The sequence below is a fragment of the Melanerpes formicivorus genome, unplaced genomic scaffold (genome assembly GCF_026170545.1).
Source record: "Melanerpes formicivorus ecotype bairdi unplaced genomic scaffold, bMelFor1.0.p_v2 SCAF_87, whole genome shotgun sequence".
NCBI lineage: Eukaryota > Metazoa > Chordata > Aves > Piciformes > Picidae > Melanerpes > Melanerpes formicivorus.
In genome coordinates this window covers 1,830,812-1,857,527 of record NW_027142439.1, presented here as the reverse complement: position 1 = coordinate 1,857,527, position 26,716 = coordinate 1,830,812, and the positions used below count along the sequence as shown (strand labels likewise).

Genomic DNA, 26,716 nt, shown 5'->3' with positions numbered 1-26,716 from the left:
GTTGGGGTTGGTTGGTTGGGTTTTGTTTCAGATCTTTGGGGTGGGTTTTAGAATAGAAAAGAATTAACCAGGTTGGAACAGACCTTGGAGATCATCAAGTCCAACCTAGCACCCAACACCTCAGGACTACCTAAACCACGGCACCAAGTGCCACGTCCGATCCCGTCTTGAACACCTCCAGGCATGGTGACTCCACCACCTCCCTGGGCAGCACATTCCAATGGCTAACAACTCTCTCTGTGAAGAACTTTCTCTTCACCTCCAGCTTAAACTCCCCTGGTGCAGCTTGAGACTGTGTCCTCTTGTTCTGGTGCTGGTTGCCTGGGAGAAGAGACCAACCCCCACCTGGCTACAACCTCCCTTCGGGGAGCAAGTCTCCCCTGAGCCTCCTCTTCTCCAGGCTAAACAACCCCAGCTCCCTCAGCCTCTCCTCACAGGGCTGTGCTCCACACCTCTCCCCAGCCTTGTTGCCCTTCTCTGGACACATTCAAGTGTTTCAATATCCTTCTTAAACTGAGGGGCCCAGAACTGGACACAGATTGAGACAATAATTGATTTATTACTGGTTTTTCCCTTTTATTAATACTTACTGCTTTCTATTGGGGTTCCACAGCCAACACATGTGAAGTTTTGGGCAGCCACCACTGCATCTCTCCTGCATACAGAGCATATAGTTAGACCCTTCAGCAAACAGAAGAGTTCAGATAGCATTCTCCCAAAGTGCAAGAGAGCTACATTGACAATGTCCAAATTAGAGCCAGCTCCTATCCCTCCCCATAAAGAAAGGGGATCTGGAAGGAGATGGAAACTATTATTTCAGTGGGAGCCTCCAAGCTATTCTGCAGAAGTTACTGCTTCTAAATATGGCTTCCCAAGACAATGAAATTTTATTCCATTTCTTAAGGTACCAGCAATACCAAGAGGGAAAGAGAAGGGTAGAAGATACATCTGCAATTGAAAAAGCAACTGGACCTCCATCCACTCAGGGAATTAGTGAGTTTGCCTACTGCATGCATTTAGCAGCACTTTATACAGAGCAAGACAGGAGTTTCCCCAAACATGACCTGATTTCTTCCTGCTTGCTGAAAACCTACAACCCATAAAATATCATCAGGGAAGTGGGGAAACTCTCAAGAATACTCCCCAGGTATTCTTGCAAAACCAAAGCTTTTAGGAGTCCAGCTATGCTCACTGCCACCATAACACCAAAGGCTATGTGTGTTATCACCTGTCAAGTGCACATATCATGCTAACTGGGAAAGTGAAGCTGGTGACAGACACTGCAGAAAGCTGTGACATGAACTAGCTCTAACCTCAGGTTCTGTTAAACCTCCCAGGCTCCTTTGATCAACTTCAGTAGAGTAGAACAGAATTAACCAGGTTGGAAAAGATCTTTTGAGATCATCAAGTCCAACCTATCACCCAACACCATCTAATCAACTAAACCATGGCACCAAGTGCCACATCCAGGCTCTTCTTAAACACCTCCATGTGATGGTGACTCTACCACCTCCCTGGGCAGCACATTCCAATGGATAATCTCTCTGGGAAGAATTTCTTCCTAACATCCAGCCTAAACCTCCCCTGGCACAGCTTGAGACTGTGTCCTCTTGTTCTGGTTCTGATTGCCTGGGAGAAGAGACCAACCCCCACCTGGCTACAACCTCCCTTCAGGGAGTTGTAGAGAGCAAGAAGGTCTGCCCTGAGCCTCCTCTTCTCCAGGCTAAGCAACCCCAGCTCCCTCAGCCTCTCCTCACAAGGCTGTGCTCCAAACCCCTCCCCAGCTTTGTTGCCCTTCTCTGGACACCTTCCAGCAACTCAACATCTTTCCTAAACAGAGGGGCCCAGAACTGGACACAGATTGAGACAAACCCCCATGCTGTACTAAACAACAGTGCTCAGATCCCTTGGACTTACTTCTCTGAAGGGTGAATATTAAATATAATTTGTGATCTTGGTGGAGCCCAGCCAGAAGATCCTCTTAGCTTGGACATGACCTTTATTTCTTCAGCCAGACTCAAACTGGACTCAAGCTCCCTTGGAATATCTTCCTTTGGCACAGACTATTGGGAAAGACAAATTCATGAAGATCATACAATCAATAAGGTTGGAAAAGACCTCAAAGATCATCAAGTCCAAACTACCACACAATCCCTCAGGACTAACTAAACCAGGGCACCAAGTGCCACATCCAATCCCTTCTTGAACACCTCTAGGGATGGTGACTCCACCACCTCCCTGGGCAGCACATTCCAATGACAAATGACTCTCTCAGTGAAGAGCTTTCTCCTCACCTCCAGCCTAAACCTCCCCTGTCACAGCTTGAGACTGTGTCCTCTTGTTCTGGTGCTGGTTGCCTGGGAAAAGAGACCAACCCCTTCCTGGCTACAACCACCTTTCAGGTAGTTGTAGAGGGCAATGAGGTCACCCCTGAGCCTCCTCTTCTCCAGGCTAAGCAACCCCAGCTCCCTCAGCCTCTCCTCACAGGGCTGTGCTCAAGGCCTCTCCCCAGCTTTGTTGCCCTTCTCTGGACACATTCAAGTGTCTCAATGTCCTTCTTAAACTGAGGGGCCAAGAACTGAACACAGTACTAAATGTGCTGCAGATTGAAGAGAGATTATCCAACAGTGTATCTAAAGTGAACTCATAAACTCTAAATACTCATCTGTATTATTTTAACTCTTGGTTTTTTTCCCATGCAGCTTCCCCCTTTCCCTAGCAGTGAAGCAGCTGCAGTGAGACAATGATTGTTTGGCGAACTGAATAAAGAGTCCACTGTTGTTTGGCTCAGACTCACTCTCTGCTTCGATGAGCTCAGGCAAGCAGGCAGCTGAACTGCAGGCTCTGTCTGCAACCAGTGTTTTCTGAAAGCTCTGCACAGCTCCTGGGCTGTGGCTTCAGCAGAGCGGCTGCCTGCTTCAACAGCAGATCTGAAAGTCAAAAAACACAGACAGTGAAAAAGAGCAGCCTGCCATCAGCACCTCCACCTGCCTCTTCTACAGCCCTGAGAAGGTTTGTCCTGTTCCTTCTACCTCATCCCTTTGCTTTGATACACCCAGGCCCTTGCAGAGCCACAGCCACCACCCTCCAGCAAGACTCTAGGAGCGGAGAAACGCTCTGCTACACCAAGAGCGACAGACATTGCTGTCAAGCAACATTCCTTCCCAGGCCCTAGGAGGACCCAAGTCACCACTCCCACACTTTCCCAGCCCCAGCCAGAAGAGTCACCACAAAGCTGGTCCAACAGAAAAGGTAGTGAGTGCCAGCAGCTATTATAGTAACCACACACAGCCTTACCTTTCATCTGGAGCAACAGACAGATTTTCAAGGTCTTCAAGTTCTGCAGCAAAGGAGAAAGTTTTATCAGGCCATCTAAGAAACAAAGCTTCTGTTACTCAGCACTGTTTTACATCTAACTTCTGGGCTACCACACTGTGAGTTTCAAATAGAGAATAGAATTAACCAGGTTGCTAAAGACCTTCGAGATCACTGAGTCCAACCTATCACCCAACACCATCTAATCAATGAAACCATGGTACCAAGAGCCCCATCCAGTCTCTTCCTAAACACTTCCAGTGATGGTGACTCCACCACCTCCCTGGGCAGCACATTCCAATGGCCAATCTCTCTTTCTGGGAAGAATTTCTTCCTAACATCCAGCCTAAACCTCCCCTGGTGCAGCTTGAGACTGTGTCTTCCTATTCTGGTGCTGGTTGCCTGGCAGAAGAGACCAACCCCCACCTGGCTACAACTTCAGGTAGTTGTAAGTGAATCTCTAAAGCCAAAGGGAACAATAAAGTGTTTGTTAGCAGGAAAATATAAGATGGAGAGGAAATTTTTGCTTAGGCTAATTTAATGTTTTCTGCTTCTGTAAAAATCAGTAGCTTCTCTTCAGAACATCCCAAAGAAACTTGGGATGCCCTGGGGAGGAGTAGAACACTGATGACTATCAAGGGACAGCCATTCTGCTCTAGTCCCAAAGCACAGAGAGGGCTGCTTAAAACCTTAATCAACCTCTTTAATTAGGAAATTGGGATGTCCTAATATCTCTCAAACAACACTGATAGAGTTGGATAAGGTTCTGCTGGTTTCACACTTTGCTCACCCACACATTCATTGGGTTTAATCCACAGTTTCAGTCCCTGTATTGTGTTTGTGTGGAAAGGTTTTGTTTGCAGCATGGATGGCTTCTGTCAGAAGCTGCTAGAAGCTTCCCCTGTCTCTGACAGAGCCAATGACAGACCTCCTGCTGGCCAAGTCTGAGCCCATCAGCAATGGTGGTAGTGCCTCTATAATAGCATATTTAAGAAGGAGGGGAAAAACCCCAACCTGCACAGCAGCAGCCAGAGAGAGAGGAGTAAGATTATGTGACTGAGAAGAAATACTCTGCAGGCACCAAGATTGGTGGAAGAGGAGGAGGAGGTGCTCCAGGCATGAAAGCAGATTCCCCTGCAGCCTGTGAAGATCATGGTGAGGCAGGCTGACTCCCTACAGCCTAATGAGGTTAATGGTGGAGCAAATATCCACTGGCAGCAGGTGGATGCTCAAAGGAAGTTGTAGCCTTACAAAAAGCCCACGCTGGAGCAGGCCTCTGGCTGAACCTGTGGACTTGTGAAGAAAGGAGGCCAAGCAGAAGCAGGCTCACTGGCAGAACTTGTGAGCCTGTGGAGGAACCCACACTGGAGCAGTGCAGCCAGTGGAGAAAACTCACAATGTAGAAGTTCATGGAGAACTGTTTCCTGTGGGAGGAACCCCACACTGAAACAGAGGAAGAGTGTGAAGAAGCCTGCCCCTTCTCAGGAAGAGGAGCTGCAGAGACAGCTGTAATGAACTGACCACAACCCCAGTTCCTCTGTGCTGCTGATCAGGAAGAAAGTAGAAATCAGGAGTGAGGCTGAGCCCAGGAAGAAGGCAGGGATAGGGGAAGGCTGGTTTTCAAATAGGGGTTTGTTTATCATTACCATGTTCTGATCTGATTGGTAATTAATTGATTTCCTCAAGTCAAGTCAGTTTAGCCCATGATGGTAATCAGGGAGTGATCCCCCTTGTTAGTAGATTCAGGCTGGAGGTGAGGAGGAAGTTCTTCCCCATGAGAGTGGAAGCCCTGGAATGGGTTGTCCAGGGAGGTGGTTGAGGCCCCATCCCTGGAGGTGTTTAAGCCCAGGCTGGATGAGGCTCTGGCCAGCCTGATGTAGTGTGGGGTGTCCCTGCCCATGGCAGGGGGGTTGGAACTAGATGATCCTTGTGGTCCCTTCCAACCCTGACTGATACTGTGATTTACTTTCATGTGGAAAGTAGGAAGATTCCTCTACAGAATCCCAGTGATGCGAGCTCTTAATAATAGCGTTTCTGCTTACAGCCTCATTCCTCTGTTATCTGATATTCTGCTGAGATAATAGAACAGAACAGAACAGAACAGAACTAACCAGGTTGGAAAAGACCTTTGAGATCATCAATCTAGAAAGGGAATCCTGCAACAGGCAGGTATTTCTGCCTGTGCTCTCACAAGGAGTCATGCCTGCATTGTTCCTTCCATTTTCTCATGTGACTTCTCCTGAAACAGCAGCTACTAAGTCAAGAGATTTTCCAAATGATGCAACAGATTCAACTGCACAGCTGAGTTTTTTCCTGCAATGATGATGTTGAAGCCTTACCAATAATTACATATTCATCCTCTGAGTCACTGTGGCAACGAAATCTGCCGGCCTCGTGACGTGATGGTAGACGCACTGGTGAGCTGACAGGCAGCAGAGCAGAGCCTGTTTAGAACAGAGACAACTCCAATTAATACCTGTATTAAACACCAGCTCATAAATATAAACACCACTTTCCATTTCTATCATCAATGCACCAAAGCTCACAGCCTGTATTTACAGAGCTATTGATTTTTTTATACCTGCATGCAGAAAGCCAGTCCTTGGGAGTCTGTCATACAGCACATACCTGTTGCTTAGGAAGAAGCTCCCAGAGACCAAACCAAAGGCTTTCATCAGCTGTCTCTCCTCTCCTCACACACAAACATAATATTCTTTTTTCCCCAGGAGTTATGTCATTTAGACTACAGACCAAAGTCCATCACTAAGATCCCTATTACTCAAGAGGATAAAACCTACTTTAAAATGCATGTGCTGACTCAAGCACTACAGTGCCAAGAGTGTTTATCATCATCTTGCCTCTAACTGTATGTGATGAATACTTTGGGCAGCTTCACTCAAACCAATTGCATGGTCTGATCTGCCTGCTGCATAATAGTATCCTAGTATCAGTCAGGGTTGGAAGGGACCACAAGGATCAGCTAGTTCCAAACCCCCTGCCATGGGCAGGGACACCTCACACTAGATCAGGCTGGCCAGAGGAAAGAAGCAAGCAAGCAAGCAAGCAGAGGAAAGAAGCAAGCAGAGGAAAGAAGCAAGCAGAGGAAAGAAGCAAGCAGAGGAAAGAAGCAAGCAGAGGAAAGAAGCAAGCAGAGGAAAGAAGCAAGCAGAGGAAAGAAGCAAGCAGAGGAAAGAAGCAAGCAGAGGAAAGAAGCAAGCAGAGGAAAGAAGCAAGCAGAGGAAAGAAGCAAGCAGAGGAAAGAAGCAAGCAGAGGAAAGAAGCAAGCAGAGGAAAGAAGCAAGCAAGCAAGCAGAGGAAAGAAGCAAGCAAGCAAGCAAGCAAGCAGAGGAAAGAAGCAAGCAAGCAAGCAAGCAAGCAGAGGAAAGAAGCAAGCAAGCAAGCAAGCAAGCAGAGGAAAGAAGCAAGCAAGCAAGCAAGCAAGCAGAGGAAAGAAGCAAGCAAGCAAGCAAGCAAGCAGAGGAAAGAAGCAAGCAAGCAAGCAAGCAGAGGAAAGAAGCAAGCAAGCAAGCAAGCAGAGGAAAGAAGCAAGCAAGCAAGCAGAGGAAAGAAGCCAGGCTTCATTTTGTGCAGGAAAGGATTTAAGCAGGGAGGAAAACAGAGAGCTACGGGCACCCTCTATAGAGAGCTGTACTTGGCCTGTGGTGGTGGGTTGAAAATTCCCCCCAGCATTAAATTGCCAGCCCAGCTCAGCTGGAAGCAAATGAAGCTGTATTTGCAAGCAAAACTACAGTCTACAATGAAATGCAATGAATATGCCCAAGATGTACAACATTTACAGGTATTTACCATTTACAAACAGCACAAGAACAAACCAGGGGAGCCAACAGGGGAGCTTCTCCCTCCCTGCTCCCCACCCTCCTGTACAGGACAGAGGGAAAAGCACAGGGAGTTGTTTGTTAGTACTTAGCCAAAACAAAGAACACAGCCAAGGTCAGCAGAGAGCCAGCACAAGCACCAGCCAGAGTGAGGAAGCTGAAAAGAGAGGAAGTTAGACTACACAGACCAACTTTGTTAGTATTCTATCCAGTGGGATTGTTTAGAACCTACCATCATTCTCCTTTGTACACCCCATGGTGATTTATTGACATGCTACCACTTTCTGTTCAAGAGGTGGGGAAATTTTTTGATGCACAAGCTTAAACTGCCACACCTGTGCTATTTCCTTTGTCAGATGTGAGCATTCACAAAGAATAAATTGATCCACAAAGAAAACACCAGTGGCATCAGGATCCTCAAGGAACACAGCTCCCAAGAGGTTCAAAGAAGGTAGCAGGGGGTTTCCTTCTAGGCAGTGCCTACATTAACTTAGTGTTTCCTTGCTCAGAGATGATCAGCAAATGCTGTCAGGCGAGGTTGCATTGTGGGCTGAGTAACTTGCCTTCATAACCACTGTCTGAAGAGGCAACAGAAGAATCAGACTTCTTCACTCCAGGGTAAGAAGATAACTCCGAATCGGTGTGGTAGCTGCCGTCCGATCCGCTTGTCTCCTCCATCCCCCACGACTCTGCTTGCTGGCTTAGGATGTTGCATTTCATTTTCTCTAGTGATGCTATAATCATGTCTGCCACAAAAAAGTGGGCATTTTCCTGCCCACAAGACGGGAACACTCATTAGCACAGAGTGCAGTTGAGAGTTGCTTGAGATGAAGTGAAAAAAACCAAAATGTTCTTTCCCCTCCCACTCCCAGGACTTGCTCAAGTCAAGAAATCACAGAATCAATAAGGTTGGAAAAGACCTCAGAGATCAGCAAGTCCAACCTAGCACCCAACACCTCAGGACTAACTAAACCATGGCTTCAAGTTGTAGAATAGAATAGAATTAACCAGGTTGCTAAAAACTTTCAAGATCACTGAGTCAAACCTATCACCCAACACCATCTAATCAACTAAACCATTCATTCAGTCTCTTTTTAAACACCTCCAGTGATGGTGACTCCACCACCTCCCTAGGCAGCACATTCCAACGGCCAATCTCTCTCTCTGTGTAGAATTTCTTCCTAACATGCAGTCTGAACCTCCCCTGGCACAGCTTGAGACTGTGTCCTCTTGTTCTGCTGCTGGTTGCCTGGGAGAAGAGACCAACCCCCACCTGGCTACAGCCTCCCTTCAGGTAGTTGGAGACAGCAAGAAAGTCTCCTCTGAACCTCCTCTTCTCCAGGCTAAGCAGCATGTTCCTTAGGGTTCAGGTCTCCTGAACTTCAAAGAGATCATTTCACAGCCTAAAAAGTGGTTTGGCTGTTGGGTTCTGGTTTATTTTGGTTAGCTTTTTTGGGGGGGTTGTTTGGTTGGTTTGGTTTTTTTTTGTTGCTTGGGTTTGTCTGGGGTTTTTTGCTTGAGTTTTTGGTTTCTTCTGTTTTTCTTCCTCACTCACAAGGGACTGTGCTGCTGCTACCTTTTAACCAGTCATCACATCAGCCCTCAATCATCTGCATAGGAGAAGTACCTTCACAGAGCTCAGCCTGTGGTTTCTAATCCACGTATGTACTCAGGGGTTTTTTTGTGGCTGAGAGCAAATTACTTTTGTTTTGGTTCCCACATTATAGACAGAGAAACATCATCTCCTTTCTGAAATGTCTTCACAAAAAGCAACATTAAAAGCCAGTTCAGAAGTTTGTTGGCTACAACCTCCCTTCAGGGAGTTGGAGAGAGCAAGAAGGTCTCCCCTGAGCCTCCTCTTCTCCAGGCTAAGCAACCCCAGCTCCCTCAGCCTCTCCTCACAGGGCTGTGCTCCAAACCCCTCCCCAGCTTTCTTGCCCTTCTCTGGACACCTTCCAGCATCTCAACATCTTTCCTAACCTGAGGGGCCCAGAACTGGACACAGGACTCAAGGTGTGGCCTAACCAGTGCTGAGTCCAGGGGCACAATGACTTCCCTGCCCATGCTGGCCACACTATTCTTGATGCAAGCCAGGAAGCCATTGGCCTTCTTGGCCACCTGGGCACACTGCTGTCTATCAGAAAGCTCTGCTATTGTTTAAACATTTCTGCCATTTGGGTTTGCCACTATTAAAATAGAAACATAAAACCACATTGCTGCAGGAGTCTTTCTTGACCTCACCTTCTCTACATCTTCCGGAAGCACGCAGATGTCCTGCGACGAGCGATTCAAGGGGAGAGCACTGATGTTCAAAGAATAGGTAGAACCTGAGGATGCAACAAGAGCTCTTATTAGTTGTTTCTTCCTCTGCAGCTCCCAGGGTGTGTGCAGGGTGATATCCAGAAAGCAAAGCAAACATTCTTTCCCAAAACTTGGTGAAACCCTGGAATGGGTTGTTCAGGGAGGTGGTCGAGGCCCTGTCCCTGGAGGTGTTTTAAGACCAGGCTGGATGAGGTTCTGGCCAGCCTGATCTAGTGTGGGGTGTCCCTGCCCATGGCAGGGGGGTTGGAACTAGATGATCCTTGTGCTCCCTTCCAACCCTGAATGATACTATGACACTATGAGAAAACCAGACTCTGTTGGATCTGGATGTTGTGGTGAAGTTAAGAAAGAGGAGAGAGAAATGTGAAGAACAAGCTGGCATTTGCACTACGCTGGCAACCTGAAGCATGAGTACCAACTACCAGGGAAACAGTTTAAAAGTGGGTGGTGACAGCAGCTTTGCAGACCAAACATGATCCCTCTCGCCCAGCTACACCTTGAGATGCTGGGACAACCACAGCCAGAACCTCTGGCTGGGATTACAGTCATGCTCTGCAGTTTGCAACACAGCCAGGTAACACTGCTCTCTGCTTAGAGTAGAATAGAATAAACCAGAAGAGACTTTTGAGATCCTTGTGTCCAACCCAGCATCCAACACCATCTAATCAACTAAACCATGGCACCAAGCACCCTATCAAGTCTCCTCCTAAACACCCCCAGTGATGGAGACTCCACCACCTCCCTGGGCAGCACATTCCAATGGCAAATCACTCTCTCTATGAAGAATTTCTTCCTAACATCAAGTCTAAACCTCCCCTGGCACAGCTTGAGACTGTGCTCCAGTCTCTTAATCATTCTTGTAGCCCTCCACTGGAGTCTCTCAAGTAGATCCCTGTCCCTCTAAAACTGGGGAGCTCAAGACTGGATGCAATAGTCCAACCTGTCACCCCCCAAGACCTCATGACTACTAAAGCTTGGCACCAAGTGCCATGACCAGTCCCCTCTTGAACACCTCCAGGGATGGTGACTCCACCACCTCCCTGGGCAGCACATTCCAGGGGCCAATCTCTCTTGCTGGGAAGAACTTTAACCTCCAGCCCAAACTTCCCCTGGTGCAGCTTGAGACTGTGTCCTCTTATTCTGGTGCTGCTTGCCTGGGAGAAGAGACCAACCCCCACCTGCCTACAACCTCCCTTCAGGGAGTTGGAGACAGCAAGAAGGTCTCCCCTGAGCCTCCTCTTCTCCAGGCTAAGCAACCCCAGCTCCCTCAGCATCTCCTCACAGGGCTGTGCTCCAAACCCCTCCCCAGCTTTGTTGCCCTTCTCTGGACACCTTCCAGCAACTCAACATCTTTCCTAAACTGAGGGGCCCAGAACTGGACACAGGACTCAAGGTGTGGCCTAACCAGTGCAGTGTACACAACAGCTGGAAGAAAACAGCAATGCCCCTGCTGTCTGGCCATGCAGAGAGATCCATCAACCTGTATCTTGTGCCTACAGCAAGTCTGGAAAAAAATTTGCTGGTAGGTTTCCATACCTCAAGGAAATCTGCCTCTTACTTCCAAATGCAACCCAGACTGCATGGTAATGTGCTCAGCTGGGGTGGATGCATGAGCCACAGCCCTCACTGCTTCCCAGAACAGCAGTTTTATTTTCCTGGCAGTTGCGACTGAGTATGTGAACCACATGAAAGATAATTCACCTCTTGTTCCCCTGCTAAGAACTTTTCACTGTGCATCAGAGCACACATCTGGTTTTCTTTAGATATACCATGGGGTTTTATATACATATATATATATATTTATATATATATATACACACTAACATGAATCATAGAATCATAGAATCAATAAGGGTGGAAAAGACCTCAGAGAACATCAAGTCCAACCTAGAACCCAACATCTCATCATCATCAACTAAACCATGGCTTCAAGTGCCACATCAAATCCCCTCTTGAACACCTGCAGGGGCAGTAACTCCACCACCTCCCTGGGCAGCACATTCCAGTGGCCAATCTCTCTTGCTGGGAAGAACTTTCTCCTCACCTCCAGCCTAAACTTCCCCTGTCACAGCTTGAGACTGTGTCCTCTTGTTCTGGTGCTGGTTGTCTGGGAGAAGAGACCAACCCCCACCTGGCTACAACCTCCCTTCAGGGAGTTGGAGACAGCAAGAAGGTCTCCCCTGAGCCTCCTCTTCTCCAAGCTAAGCAACCCCAGCTCCCTCAGCCTCTCCTCATAGAGCTTGTGCTTGAGACCTCTCCCCAGCCTCGTTGCCCTTCTCTGGACATGTTCAAGAGTCTCAGTTTCCTTCTTCAATTGTGGGGTCCAGAACTGGACACAGGACTGTGAGAGGCTAAATCTTGTCTCTCTTGATGTGACTCAAAAAAGATAAAGATCACCTTTGTTGCTTGCCCAGACAGTAGCTGATGTGTATTGGGCAGAGGACTCCCTGGAAGGTGCACAGATAAGGATTGCTCAGGAGACTGCAGCTGTCTTGGAAATGGGCAGAGGCCAATGGATACTCTCTGGCATATACATACCTAAACACTGTATAAAAACCTGAGCAACTACTGGCTCAGAAGGAGGAAAATACAAAAGAAGGGAAAGCCCTGGACAATACTGCTGAGAACAGGAGAGAAGGAAAAGCCCAAGGCAATGCTGCTCTGAAGAAAAACAGAGAGAATACCAGGAGAGGAAAAAATGACAATCACCATGGAGCCTGCAAGAAGCAGACCAAGAGGAACCCTCTCTCTGTGTCCCAAGTTCTGCCTGATACAACTCAGGGAGGTGAAGAGGCTGCTCAGAGGACAGCAATGACCTCTGCTCTACAGCCAAAGCTGCAGCACCCAGGAACATTCAAAAGAACTGAGTCTCTCTCCCTCTCTGGACCAAGACTCGATGATCCTTGAGGTCCTTCCCAACCTAAGTTATACTGTGATACAAGGACTCAAGGTGTGGCCTAACCACTGCTGAGTACAGGGACAGAATGACTTCCCTGCTCCTGCAGGCTACACTATTTCTGATCCAAGCCAGGATGGCAGGGAAGGAACATGGGGAAGCAGACCAGAGCATCCAGCAGTGGGAGGCAGCTCTGGATCTGCCACAAAAAATAATCAGAATCACAGAATCAATAAGGTTGGAAGAGACCTCAGAGATCATCAAGTCCAACCTATCACCCAACACCTCAGGACTACTAAACCATGGCACCAAGTGCCGCATCCAATCCCCTCTTCAACACCTCCAGGCTGCCCTTCTGCTCCTGAGCACTGTTGCCTGCAGGCAGCTGGGGCTGAGGACACAGCCCCAGAAATCACAAAAAGAAAAGAAAAAAAAGTGACCTTCGTGCCCACAGAGGTTAAAGGCACAAACAGGAGCTGTGAACTGCCAGTGACACAGCAGCCACAACAAAGCCACCAGAAAACACCATGCTCCCAGGCGGCCAAGAGGGCCAATGGCAACCTGGCCTGGATCAGGAATAGTGTGGCCAGCAGGAGCAGGGAAGTCATTGTGCCCCTGGACTCAGCACTGGTTAGGCCACACCTTGAGTCCTGTGTCTAGTTCTGGGCCCCTTAGTTTAGGAAGGATGTTCACCTGCTGGAAGGTGTCCAGAGAAGGGCTGGATGAGGCACTTGGTGCCGTGGTTTAGTTGATGAGATGGTGTTGGGTGATAGGTTGGACTCGGTGATCTTAAAGGTCTTTTCCAACCTGGTTAATTCTATTCTATTCTAACAAAGCTGGGGAGGGGTTTGGAGCACAGCCCTGTGAGGAGAGGCTGAGGGAGCTGGGGTTGCTTAGCCTGGAGAAGAGGAGGCTCAGGGGAGACCTTCTTGCTGTCTCCAACTCCCTGAAGGGAGGTTGTAGCCAGGTGGGGGTTGGTCTCTTCTCCCAGGCAAGCAGCACCAGAGCAGGAGGACGCAGTCTCAAGCTGTGCCAGGGGAGGTTTAGGTTGGATGTTAGGAAGAAGTTCTTCCCAGAAAGAGAGATTAGCCATTGGAATGGGCTGCCCAGGGAGGTGGTGGAGTCACCATCCCTGGAAGTGTTTAAAAAGAGACTGGATGAGGCACTTGGTGCCATGGTTTAGTTGATTAGATGGTGTTGGGGATAGGTTGGATTCAATGATGATCTTACAGGTCTCTTCCAACCTGGTCTATTCTATTCTATTCTCTTCAAGTAAAAAATGCCAGAGCCTGCTCAGAAGGTTACATGAGGCCACAGGAGAATGGTCCTTAAAAGTATGAGCAAAAAGCCTACAGGACAGTCTCACAGGACCAGCAGAAAATTCTGATGAAAAAAGACAGAATGTTATTGATTCTGATTGGAGCCTGTCATTTTCATGCATCTTGTGAATCACCAATTCTCCTGAAAGAAACAAAAGTGAGAAACCACCACCTTGGGGACAGAAATGGGAAGGGAAGGATGACAAGTCAGGAGATGCTCTTGTGTAATTCCTGAGTACTCATTTTATTTCTTCTTTTGGCCATTTGCTATTCCTCATTCTTATAACCCTGCACAACTCTGGGAAGCATGAGAATTCACTCCTCCAGACCTGGGCTACCCATCTGTGAGTTAAATGGCTGGAGGCAACAAGGAACAGTGAAACACAGAAGTTTGCAGTTTCTATAGAACAGAGCCAAGGGATAGGATAGGATAGGATAGGATAGGATAGGATAGGATAGGATAGGATAGGATAGGATAGGATAGGATAGGATAGGATAGGATAGGATAGGATAGGATAGGATAGGATAGGATAGGATAGGATAGGATAGGATAGGATAGGATAGGATAGGATAGGATAGGATAGGATAGGATAGGATAGGATAGGATAGGATAGGATAGGATAGGATAGACCAGGTTGGAAGAGACCTTTGAGATCATTGAGTCCAACCTATCACCCAACACCATCTAATCAACTAAACCATGGCACCAAGCACCCCATCCAGTCTCTTCTTGAACACCTCCAGTGATGGTGACTCCACCACCTCCCTGGGCAGCACATTCCAAAGGCCAATCTCTCTTTCTGGGAAGAACTTCTTCCTAACATCCAGCCTAAACCTCCCCTGGAACAGCTTGAGACTGTGTCCTCTTGTTCTGGTGCTTGTTGCCTGGGAGAAGAGAGACAGAGCCCACCACACTGTGCAGTGTTTAACAGGATCATGAGTCCCATGATGAGTAATTGATTGTCAAATCCAGAACACTACTTCTTCAGTCACCTGGCTGCTGTATTCCTCAGCTCATGCCAAAAGACCAAGTCATGCAGGACTCATTTGTTGTTCCACGTGTGCCTCTCAGTCCCCAGTGACACAGAGAACCTGGACTGCATTTTCCAGACCTGGCTACCCCGACCTGCACAACTGGTCTCAGCCAGCTCCTACCATGGGGTGTGGTTTCCTCCTCACATGCATGGAGCCAACACCCAGCAGAAGGAAGCAAGCATAATCGTCACCGTATTAGCTGTTGACGACAGCCTATCCAGGATGACAAAGGTGTTATTAAGAGATCCCAGTCCTGCAATGACACATGCCTTGCTGCCAGCTTCAGGTCTTGGAAGAGCTCTGAGTGAATAGTTAGAAAGGACCAGAGCTTGGAAGCGGAGCTAAACAGAGCATCATCACTGTGACTAAAACTGACCATAAGTAGGATAGGATAGGATAGGATAGGATAGGATAGGATAGGATAGGATAGGATAGGATAGGATAGGATAGGATAGGATAGGATAGGATAGGATAGGATAGGATAGGATAGGATAGGATAGGATAGGATAGGATAGGATAGGATAGGATAGGATAGGATAGGATAGGATAGGATAGGATAGGATAGGATAGGATAGGATAGGATAGGATAGGATAGGATAGGATAGGATAGGACAGACCTCAAAGATCATCCAGTCCAACCTCTCACTCAACACCATCTAATCAACTAAACCATGGCACCAAGTGCCACATCCAGTCTCTTCTTAAACACTTCCAGTGATGGTGACTCCACCACCTCCCTGGGCAGCACATTCCAATGGCCAATCACTCTATCTCTGAAGAACTTCTTCCTAACATCCAGCCTAAACCTCCCCTGGCACAGCTTGAGACTGTGTCCTCTTATTCTGGTGCTGGTTGCCTGGGGGAAGAGACCAACCCCCACCTGGATACAACTTCCCTTCAGGGAGTTGTAGATAGCAATGAGGTCTCCCCTGAGCCTCCTCTTCTCCAGGGTAAGCAACCCCAGCTCCCTCAGCCTCTCCTCATAGGGCTGTGCTCCAAACCCCTCCCCAGCTTTGTTGCCCTTCTCTGGACACCTTCCAGTAACTCAATATCCTTAAACTGAGGGGCCCAGAACTGGACACAGGACTCAAGGTGTGGCCTAACCAGTGCTGAGTCCAGGGGCACAATGACCTCCCTGCTCCTGCTGGCCACACTACTCCTGACGCAGGCCAGGATGCCATTGGCCTTTTTGGCCACCTGGGCACACTGCTGGCTCATGTGCAGAAGGAACCAAACAACCCAAACCCAAAATACAAAATGGCAGAGTGACTGTTCCCTGCTTTTTGCTCCATTCCAGTAGTGAATTAGACCTCAGCAACTCCATCTTTCAAAGCTGAGTCTCTACTAAGAATACCCCCTTAGCTACTGATCTCATTCTTTATCAATAAAGATGCTTCACCTTGCAGTAGCCAAGGCTGCTCATATCACTATTAGGTATTAAACACAAGGGGATTGCTCTGCTGTCCCTGCTGAGAGGGCACAGCAGGGACAGCAGCCCAGGCAGGCCAGTTTGCCTCATGGAGGCACAGCCCTGAGACCAACCCAGCTGCTCCATCAGCAATCCTGGGGGGACTGCACTAAGTGTCCCCACTGAAGAGGTCCTTGCCTAAGGGCCTGCCCTGCCCTGAGCCCCCTGCCACTGCAGCAACAGAAGGCAGCCTTTGCTGGCAGTCCTCAAATCTATGTCTCTTCACAGACAATAGGCAAGATATCCATATAGTCAGAAACTGGGGAAGGGTATAAAGATCCTGATCCCCATCAGAGGGCTCTCAGAGACAGTGGATGCACTTGTGAACAGGAAGAAGAAAAATAAACACACTGCTCTGGCACAAGCTCGTTCAGACATGATGGGAACAGATATTAATACCCTGCCTTCAAAATTCCAGAATCAAAGGACTCTCTCACCTCCTACTCAGGTCAAGCACAGGATGTCCCAGGGAGCCCACACACACACACACACCAATGAATCACTACCAAACACTTCAGGAGAAGAGTAACAGCAAAGACAAAATGAAGCTGGTGGAAGCCACATCAAGCAGATGTCCTACACTGCTCACAGCTCAGAGGTATGGAAGCACTTCTGCATCACAAGACAGACAACTAGTGCAAGCAGGAGTGCCTGCTGTTTTACTCAGTCCAACACTGTGGTCCTCCTCTGCTGGTAATCTTTCTCTTTCTACCCTCTTTGCTATTTTGAATGACAGCATTGATCCAATTCAGTGCAGATGACACCAAGTTGGGTGGCCATGTCAATCTGCAGAGGGCAGGAGGCAGGAAAGCTCTGCCAAGAGATCTGTACAGACTGGCTAGATGGGCTGAAGCCAACAGCATGAGATTCAACAAGGTCACGTGCTGGGTGCTACACTTGGGCCACAACAACCCCATGAAATGTTTAGAATTTATTTAGAATAAACCAAACCAGGTTGGAAGAGACCTTCAAGATCATAGTGTCCAATCCATCAACCAATCCAACCCACCCAAACAGCTAACCCATGGCACCAAGCACCCCATCAAGTCTCCTCCTGAACACCTCCAGTGATGGTGACTCCACCACCTCCCCAGGCAGCCCATTCCAATGGGCAATCACTCTCTCTGTGTAGAACTTCTTCCTAACATCCAGCCTAAACCTCCCCTGGCGCAGCCTGAGACTGTGTCCTCTTGTTCTGGTACTGGCTGCCTGGGAGAAGAGACCAACATCTGCCTGTCTACAACCTCCCTTCAGGTAGTTGTAGAGACAGGCTTGGGGAAGAGTGGCTGGAGAGCATCTCAGCAGAGGAGGACCTGGGGGTGCTGAATGATGGCCACCTTAATAGGAGCCAGCAGCACACTCAGGGGGGCAAAACAGCCAATGGCATCCATCAGGAAGAGCGTGGCCAAAAGTGTAGGGAGGTGACTGCTCCCCTCTACGTGGCACTGGTGAGGCCACACCATCAATACTGTGTTCAAGGGCAAGAACAAGAAGGGCATTCAGGTGCCAGAGAGTGTCAAAGAGCAACTAAGGTGGTGAAGGACTCAAGTATTATGAGGAATGGCTGAGGGAACAGGAACAGAATAGAACAGAATAGAACAGACCAGTTTGGAAAAGACCTTTGAGATTATCCAACCTATCACCCAACACCATCTAATCAACTAAACTATGGCACCAAGCACCCCATCCAGTCTCTTCCTAAACACCTCCAGTGATGGTGCCTCCACCACCTCCCTGGGCAGCACATTCCAATGGCCAATCTCTCTCTCTCTATGAAGAATTTCTCCCTAACATCCAGCCTAAACCTCCCCTGGCGCAGCTTGAGACTGTGTCCTCTTGTTCTGGTGCTGGAGTTGTTTAGCCTTTGTAAGAGGAAGCTGAGGGGAGACCTTATTGCTCTCCACAAGTACCTCAGAAAAGGCTGGAGCAAGGTGAGGGGTGGTCTCTTCTCACATGCAACAAGCAATGGGACAAGAGGACACAGGCTTGAGTTGTGCCAAGGGAGGTTTGGGTTGGATGCTAGGAAAAGTTTCCTCACAGATAGGGTTATCTGACATTGAAATGAGCTACCTAGGGTGGTGGTGGAGTCACTACCCCTGGAGGCATTTAAAGGATGCATGGATGTGGTGCTGAGAGAAGTGGTTTAGTGGCAGTAGCTTAGCAGTGGTGGGATTGTGAACTCTAGGCGGGTGGTTGGATTAGATGGTCTCAGCAGTTCTATGTATGTCTGTAATTCACAATCACCATAACCAAGGCCCATTTCTGTTTCTGTTGGCTTTCCTAGTGTGCTGGGGTTGACACCTGTCCTGGGAGGGGGAGGGTTGCAAGAGCCCTGCTCTCCCCCTGGGATTAATGCAACCTGATCCGGGTGGACTTAGTTCCTCCCTTCTCCCCTCCTGGAGGGGGTTCCCCACCCCAGGAAACTGAGTTAGTTTGTTCTACTCCCCCTCCCTGCCTAGCAAAACTATAAAGGGGAGGGTACAGCAACCATTTTCCCCTCTCTTTTGCTCCTGCCTTGCCTGGGCAAGAGGACCAAGAGCCGCTGCTGGCTTCCTGGTTCTCGTGGTCAGGCCTGGTCTTTCTCCCTGCCGCATCCACGTTTCCCCAAAGGACTGCTGGTTTTGTGTATCTCCCTATCCATCCTTGTTCCTTACCCTTGTGAACCCTTCCTGCCATTGTTATATATGCACAAACACAGAGATAGATAGATAGATATTGTTTAAAGGAAAAAAAATTTACTTCTCTACTTCCAAACCCACTCCAAATTATCTCTCAGTAGATTTGCCTCCTCCCTTTTTTCCTTACCCCCCCCCCTCTTTCCCTTTTACCTTCCCCTATTTTCCCCTATTCTTTCCCCTTCCCTGTATCAAGAAAGAGGAAGGGGGAGCAGGGGAGGAGTTCTCAGTCTTGCCACCATCTAAGCTCTTAAACACCAGGAAATAATAATGGAATAGAATAATAAACCAGGTTGGAAGAGATCTTCAAGATCATCACATCTAACCCATCAACCAATCCAACCCACCTAAACAACTAAACCACGGCACTAAGCACCCCATCAAGTCTCCTCCTGAACACCTCCAATGATGGTGACTCCACCACCTCCCCAGGCAGCCCATTCCAATGGGCAATCACTCTCTCTGTGTAGAACTTCTTCCTAGCATCCAGCCTATACCTCCCCTGGCACAGCCTGAGACTGTGTCCTCTTGTTCTGGTGCTGGCTGCCTGGGAGAAGAGACCAACCTCTGCCTGTCTACAACCTCCCTTCAGGGAGTTGTAGAGAGCAAGAAGGTCACCCCTGAGTCTCCTCCTCTCCAGGCTAAGCAACCCCAGCTCCCTCAGCCTCTCCTTATAGGGTTCTTGAGACCTCTCACCAACTTTGTTGGCCTTCTCTGGACTCGTTCCAGCAAGTCAACCTCCTTCCTAAACTGAGGGGCCCAGAACTGGACACAGGACTCAAGGTGTGGCCTAACCAGTGCAGTGTACAGGGGCACATTGACCTCCCTGCTCCTCCTGGCCACACTGTTCCTGATGCAGGCCAGGATGCCATTGGCCCTCCTGGCTGCCTGGGCACACTGCAGGCTCACGTTCAGCCTACCATCGACCAGCACCCCCAGGTCCCTCTCTGCCTGGCTGCTCTCCAGCCACTCTGACCCCAGCCTGTAGCACTGCATGGGGTTGTTGTGGCCAATGTGCAGAACCTGGCACTTGGATGTGTTCAGTCTCCTGCCCTTGGCCTCTGCCCATCTGTCCAGCCTGTCGAGGTCCCTCTGCAGAGCCTCTCTACCCTCCAGCAGATCAACTCCTGCCCCCAGCTTGGTGTCATCTGCAAATTTACTGATGATGGACTCAATGCTCTCATCCAGATCAATAAAGATGTTAAAGAGCACAGAGCCCAGCATTATAAGGCTCAAACCACAACACCTAGTGCACCAAAACAGACCTGTAAAATTACCTGTTCGATTGACTGCCTCTGCCTGGGAAAGTCCATTGGGAGAATTACTCTCCCTGTTGCTGATGGGTGCAGGCTCCAAAGCATCAGGGTATTTCAGTACATCTTCTGCTCTGTGCAATTCATTGGAACTGGACAGAAATGTTGTGACAGTCGAGCCCTGCTGGGCGGGGGTGCAATGTTGTTCTCCAGAATGCACGACAGCTGCTGTGACAGTGCCTCCCGTTAGCGTCACCTGGGTAAAGCAGTCCTGCTTCAGAGGGGACATGTCTGAAACAGCGAAACCATGGCAGGAGGAAGTAGCAGGATCTCCATCTGAGTAAGGGGGACAAAAGTAAGTGTCCAGCGAAGGTTTAGAGGAATCCAAGTCGGTGTTGTCCCAACACGCCCGGTGCCTTGTGAACCGAATGTCTGTCTGCGTACAGGCGACGCTGTGCCGTGCGGAATCGCTGTCATCAGGGCTATCCCCATCGCTGCTCTCTTCCCACCCTTCCATGTCACTGTCCAGATGCTCAGTTTCCTGCATTGTGGTCTGCACCGGCACCACAGAGGGCTTCAAACCAGATGCATTTAAAACTGATACAAGAATGTCTTTAATAGCTTCAGCACTGCCTGGGTATGATCCCAAGCTTCCGGCATGTCCAATCACTGCGGGCCTCGAGTACTCTTCTGTTCAAAAAAGGGAGGAAATCAAGAGATTAGAAAGCAATCGTTCTGCCCTTGTACTCAGCATTGGTTAGGTCACACCTCGAGTCCTGTGTCCAGTTCTGAGCCCCTCTGTTTAGGAAAGATGTTGAGTTGCTGGAAGGTGTCCACAGAAGGACAACAAAGCTGGGGGGGGGTTTGGAGCACAGCCCTGTGAGGAGAGGCTGAGGGAGCTGGGGTTGCTTAGCCTGAAGAAGAGGAGGCTCAGGGGAGACCTTCTTGCTGTCTACAACTACCTGAAGGGAGGTTGTAGCCAGGTGGTGGTTGGTCTCTTCTCCCAGGCAACCTATGAGAGAGCAACAGGACACAGTCTCAAGCTGCACCAGAGGAGGTTTAGGCTGGATGATTAGGAAGAAGTTCTTCCCAGAAAGAGAGGCTGGCCATTGGAATGTGCTGCCCAGGGAGGTGGTGGAGTCACCATCAATGGAAGTGTTTAAAGAGAGACTGGATGAGGCACTTGATGCCATGGTTTAGTTGATGAGATGGTGTTGGGTGCTAGGTTGGACTCAATGATCTCAAAGGTTTTTTCCAACCTGGTTAATTCTATTCTATTCTCTTCTATCCTATTCTATCCTATCCTAGACAATCCTTAGGAAAAAAAAATGTAATATCCAACATGAATAACACACATGTGCTTCTTAAGATGGGTGAGAAGAACGAAGCACTGAATTCACACACCACACTCTGCTGTCTCTTCCTGCAATAACAGCTTTTGCTATCTATAGTTAGAAAGTATTTCTGTCATTGATCAGGCTAGGTAATAAAACAGCAGTAAAATACTGTTGCTGCTTGTTAGGGCTTCAATAGCAACAACTTGTCAGCATGCTCAGCAACATCACTGTTCTATAAAACTGGATGAGATAGAGTTACCAGTACAGCTGCTGGCGCTGTTGTCATAAAAATAGGTCACATTACAGCAGGTATCCCTAGACCAGGAAGAGGGAAAAAAATACACAGTAATTGAACTGAAACACATAAGCACTTGACCTTCTCTGAGACACTCCCCATGTGGCATTGGCTGAAATAACCTTCAGCCTATTACTCATAGAGGCGGCAACAGCTACGTGAACCCGTAAAGAAAATTAGCTGTGTCGCGGCGAATTCACCATCAAGCCTCTGAAGGGATCGAAGTACTTTGTGACAAGGCCCTATATCAGTCAGTTTGCTGATGACACCAAGCTGGGGGCAGGAGTTGATCTGCTGGAGGGTAGAGAGGCCTGCAGTGTGCCCAGGCATCCAAGAGGGCCAATGGCATCCTGGCCTGCATCAAGAACAGTGTGGCCAGCAGGAGCAGGGAGGTCATTCTGCCCCTGTACACTGCACTGGTTAGGCCACACCTTGAGTCCTGTGTCCAGTTCTGGGCCACTCAGTTTAGGAAGGAGGTTGACTTGCTGAAACGAGTCCAGAGAAGGGCAACAAAGTTGGTGAGGGGTTTGGAGCACAGCCCTGTGAGGAGAGGCTGAGGGAGCTGGGGTTGTTTAGCCTGGAGAGGAGGAGACTCAGGGGTGACCTTCTTGTTGTCTACAACTCCCTGAAGGGAGGTTGTAGACAGGCAGAGGTTGGTCTCTTCTCCCAGGCAGCCAGCACCAGAACAAGAGGACACAGTCTCAGGCTGCACCAGGGGAGGTTTAGGCTGGATGTTAGGAAGAAGTTCTATACAGAGAGTGATTGCCCATTGGAATGTAGCTCAACAGGAAAATGGAAAACCTGCTTTTAGTGGCAAACATGGCAACATAGAATCATAGAATCAATAAGGTTGGAAAAGACTTAAGGGGATTGAACATGGCACTCGGTGCCATGGTCTAGTCATGAGGTCTGTGGTGACAGGGTGGACTTGATGAACTTTGAGGTCTCTTCCAGCCTTGGTGATACTGTGATCATCAAGTCCAACCTGTCACTCAACACCTCATGGCTAACTCAACCATGGCTTCAAGGGCCACGTTCAATCCCTTTTTGAACACCTCCACGGACGGTGACTCCACGACCTCCCTGGGCAGCACATTCACATTAGCTTGATATAGAAGTGTGCACTGCTACAGGCAGCTATTCAAGGTATGGGACTTCAATTTATTCTTGAGCAAAAAGCCTCAGAGGAATAGCCAGGCAATGAAGAAATTAGACACAAAGCCTGCTCAAGAAGAAACTGTTGACCACATCACAATTAAGTTAACACCTGGCTCCTTTGGGGAAGATTAGTCTGTTGTAACAGTCTAATAATTGATACAATCAAGATTCATTTCCAGGGCAAAGAACTCTTAGTTACAACCATGAGCACTGCTAGTAAAAAAAACCAAACCAAACAAAATAAAAAGCAAGTCTTTCAGAGAGAGTGTTGGGTGATAGGTTGGACTCAATGATCTCAAAGGTCTCTTCCAACCTGGTTAATTCTATTCCATTCCATCCCATTCTCCTTGGGCATATCTCAAAGCAACACACTAAACACCTCCACAAGACACTCACCTGGAAGCCAGCATGCATTCAAACTGCATGATAAGAAAGTTTGCTAATGAAGAGGTCAAAACAAATGCAACACCCCCCCACACACACACCCTTTGGAAAGCAAGTCTAAACAAAGAGGAACCCTCACAAGCAAAGCCAGGCCAAAGCTAGCTGAAGAGTTCATCAATAACTACAATTAGCCATCTGCCGCTTACAAAGACAAAGCTCTTGAAGAATTAGCAGCAAAACTACACCTTGCCAACGTAGCCAGCCATGGCAGTGTAAGGGCAGGGCAGACATAGTTTCATAGTTTCATTCAGGGTTGGAAGGGACCACAAGGATCATCTAGTTCCAACCCCCCTGCCATGGGCAGGGACACCCCACACTACGTCAGGCTGGCCAGTGCCTTGTCCAGCCTGGGCTTACACACCTCCAGGGATGGGGCTCCAACCACCTCCCTGGACAACCCATTCCAGGGCTTCACCACTCTCATGGGGAAGAACTTCCTCCTCACCTCCAGCCTCAATCTCCCCACCTCCAGCTTCATTCCATTCCCCCTAGTCCTATCACTACCTGACAGCCTGAGAAGTCCCTCCCCAGCCTTCTTGGAGCCCCCTTCAGATCCTGGAAGGCCACAATGAGGTCACCTGGGAGCCTTCTCTTCTCCAGACTGAACAGCCCCAACTCCTTCAGTCTGTCCTCACAGGAGAGGTGCTCCAGCCCTCTGATCATCCTCCTGGCCCTTCTCTGGACACATTCCAGCACCTCCAGATCCCTCTTGGAATAGGGGCTCCAGAACTGGAGGCAGGACTCCAGGTGGGGTCTCCCCAGAGCTGAGCAGAGGGGGAGAATCACCTCCCTTGCCCAGCTGGCCACACTTCTCCTGATGCAGCCCAGGATCTGATTGGCTTTGTGGGCTGCAAGTGCACACTGAGAGCTCCTGTTGAGCTTCTCCTCCCCCAGCACCCCCAAGTCTCTCTCCTCAGGGCTACTTTCCAGCTAGTCATCCTGGTTGCAGTCTGTTATAGGCCACCCAACCAGGATGTAGAGGTTGATGAATTATTCTATAGGCAGCTAGAGGCTGTTTCAAGATTGCTAGACCTTGTTCTCATGAGTGACTTTAACCTGCCTGATACCTGCTGGGAACTCAACACAGCAGAGAGGAGGCAGTCTAGAAGGTTCTTATAGAGAGTATGGAGAATAGGTTCTTATCCCAGCTGCTGAGTGAGCCTACTGGAGGTAAGGCTCTGCTTGACCTTCTTTTTACAAACAGAGAAGGGCTGGTGGGAGATGTGGTGGTTGGAGGCTGTCTGGGGTCCAGTGACCATGAGATAATTGAGTTTTCAATATGGTTTCAGTATCATAGTATCAGTCAGGGTTGGAAGGCACCACAAGGATCATCTAGTTCTGACCCCCCTGCCATGGGCAGGGACACTCTGCACTAGATCAGGCTGGCCAGAGCCTTGTCCAGCCTGGACTTAAACATATGCAGTCAAGCTAGGAGGGGCAGCAACAAAACCTCCACTCTGGACTTCTGGAGGGCAGACTTCAGGTTACTTAAGGAACTAACTCAGAAGGTAGCTTGGAAAACAGCACTTAAAAACAGCCCAGGAGGGCTGGGCCTACTTCAAGAAAGAGTTCTTGAAGGCACAGGAACAGGCTGTGCCAATGTGCTGGAAGATGAGCCGCCGGGGCAGACAGCCAGCCTGGATGGGCAACAAACTTCTGGGTGAATTAAGGGGAAAAAAAGAGGGTGTGTCATCTTTGGAAAGTACAGCAAAACAAAAGATACCTGATTTCCAAAGAAACATATCTTGATCTTTTCAGGAAAAGAAAGCAGTTTTGCTAACTACTGATATTTCATTGTACAGCAATAGCTTAACTTGGGCTGCAAATGGCATCTTTGCTGTGCAAGACAAACATTCAGTTTTGTCACCTTCAGCTCTTCTGCTCTGCCCTTCCATTGTGAAGTCCCATTGCCTTTCCATCCCCTCTCAACATTCATCAACTCCACTACTCCATCACTGGAAGTGTTTAGGAACAGACTGGATGGGGTGCTTGGTGCCATGGTTTAGTTGATTAGATGGTGTTGGGTGGTAGGTTGGACTTGATGACCTCGAAGTTCTTTTCCAACCTGGTTAATTCTATTCTATTCTATTCAGGAAGCATCTCCAGCACTAATCACAGTATAACTAAGTGTTGAGGGTTGAGGGGAAGGCCCCAGCCTTCTCCCCCCCCTGTAAGTAAAGGGAAAAACACCACAGCTAAGCACAGCTGGATGAGCAAGAGAATGAGCTATATTTACAAAGCAGTTTAGGATATGCAGGGGAATATAGACACAATTTACAGTATTTACAATATATATACAGAAATATACAACAAAGTAACACAGGAATGAGATTCCCCTCCCCCACCAGGAGGAAAGGTTTTCCCCCCTGTACCCCCTTCTCTCCCCCTTATCCCCAGAGAAGGTTAGAAAGAGAGAAAATGAATAATTGTTAATTAAAAGCAGTTATAATTAGAGCAAATGTGTTAGTAGAGGCCTTATCTGTCCAAGGTCAGTCTGGCCAAAAGCCCAGAAGCTGTAAGCTGAGAAAGGAGGGGGAAGAAGTGCAAGACTGAGACTAGTCTCTGCTGGACTCAGAGTTCAAAGCCAAAATTTAAGCCCAGGCTGGATGAGGCTCTGGGCAGCCTGATCTAGTGTGGGGTGTCCCTGTCCATGGCAGGGGGGTTGGAACTAGATGATCCTTGTGGTCCCTTCCAACCCTGACTGATACTGTGATACTATGAAATCTACCAATCCACCAATTAAATTAGTTTAGACCTGTCCTTTGTTCATAAAACATTCAGTCACAGCATCTCTTTCTTAAAGGCACAGCCCCAAATGGTCACACTAAGGTTGGAAGAGACCTCGAGGATCATCGAGTCCAACCTGTCACCACAGACCTCATGACTAGACCATGGCACCAAGTGCCACATCCAATCCCCTCTTGAACACCTCCAGGGATGGTGACTCCACCACCTCCCTGGGCAGCACATTCCAATGGCCAATCTCTCTTTCTGTGAAGAGCTTTCTCCTCACCTTGAGTCTAAACCTCCCCTGGCGCAGCTTGAGACTGTGTCCTCTTGTTCTGGTGCTGGTTGCCTGGGGGAAGAGACCAACCCCTACCTGGCTACAACCTCCCTTCAGGTAGTTGTAGAGAGCAAGAAGGTCTCCCCTGAGCCTCCTCTTCTTCAGGCTAAACAATCCCAGCTCCCTCAGCCTCTCCTCATAGGGCTTGTGTTCAAGGCCTCTCCCCAGCCTTGTTGCCCTTGATAATCATATAACCATGCAGCTAAATACTTGGTTTTAGTGATGTTCTTAGTTTAGAAAAAAAACATTAACTTGCTACTCCAGAAATAAGTTAGTTCCAATAAAAACAAACCAACCAA

The 26,716-nt window shown here is 48.6% G+C and overlaps 1 protein-coding gene across 1 annotated transcript in view; it reads right to left on the bottom strand.

Moving 5' to 3' along the window:
* The window catches only part of RUBCNL (rubicon like autophagy enhancer), a 41,250-nt gene that overhangs the window by 9,442 nt on the left and 5,092 nt on the right, over positions 1–26,716 (bottom strand). The window contains exons 4-11 of the mRNA XM_068165267.1: positions 20,144–20,809; positions 9,393–9,478; positions 7,715–7,922; positions 5,655–5,759; positions 3,298–3,340; positions 2,798–2,930; positions 1,918–2,063; positions 591–655 (exon numbers count right to left, since the gene is read on the bottom strand). Of these exons, the coding sequence (XP_068021368.1) occupies positions 591–655; positions 1,918–2,063; positions 2,798–2,930; positions 3,298–3,340; positions 5,655–5,759; positions 7,715–7,922; positions 9,393–9,478; positions 20,144–20,809 (1,452 nt within the window). The remainder of the gene's footprint in view (positions 1–590; positions 656–1,917; positions 2,064–2,797; positions 2,931–3,297; positions 3,341–5,654; positions 5,760–7,714; positions 7,923–9,392; positions 9,479–20,143; positions 20,810–26,716) is intronic.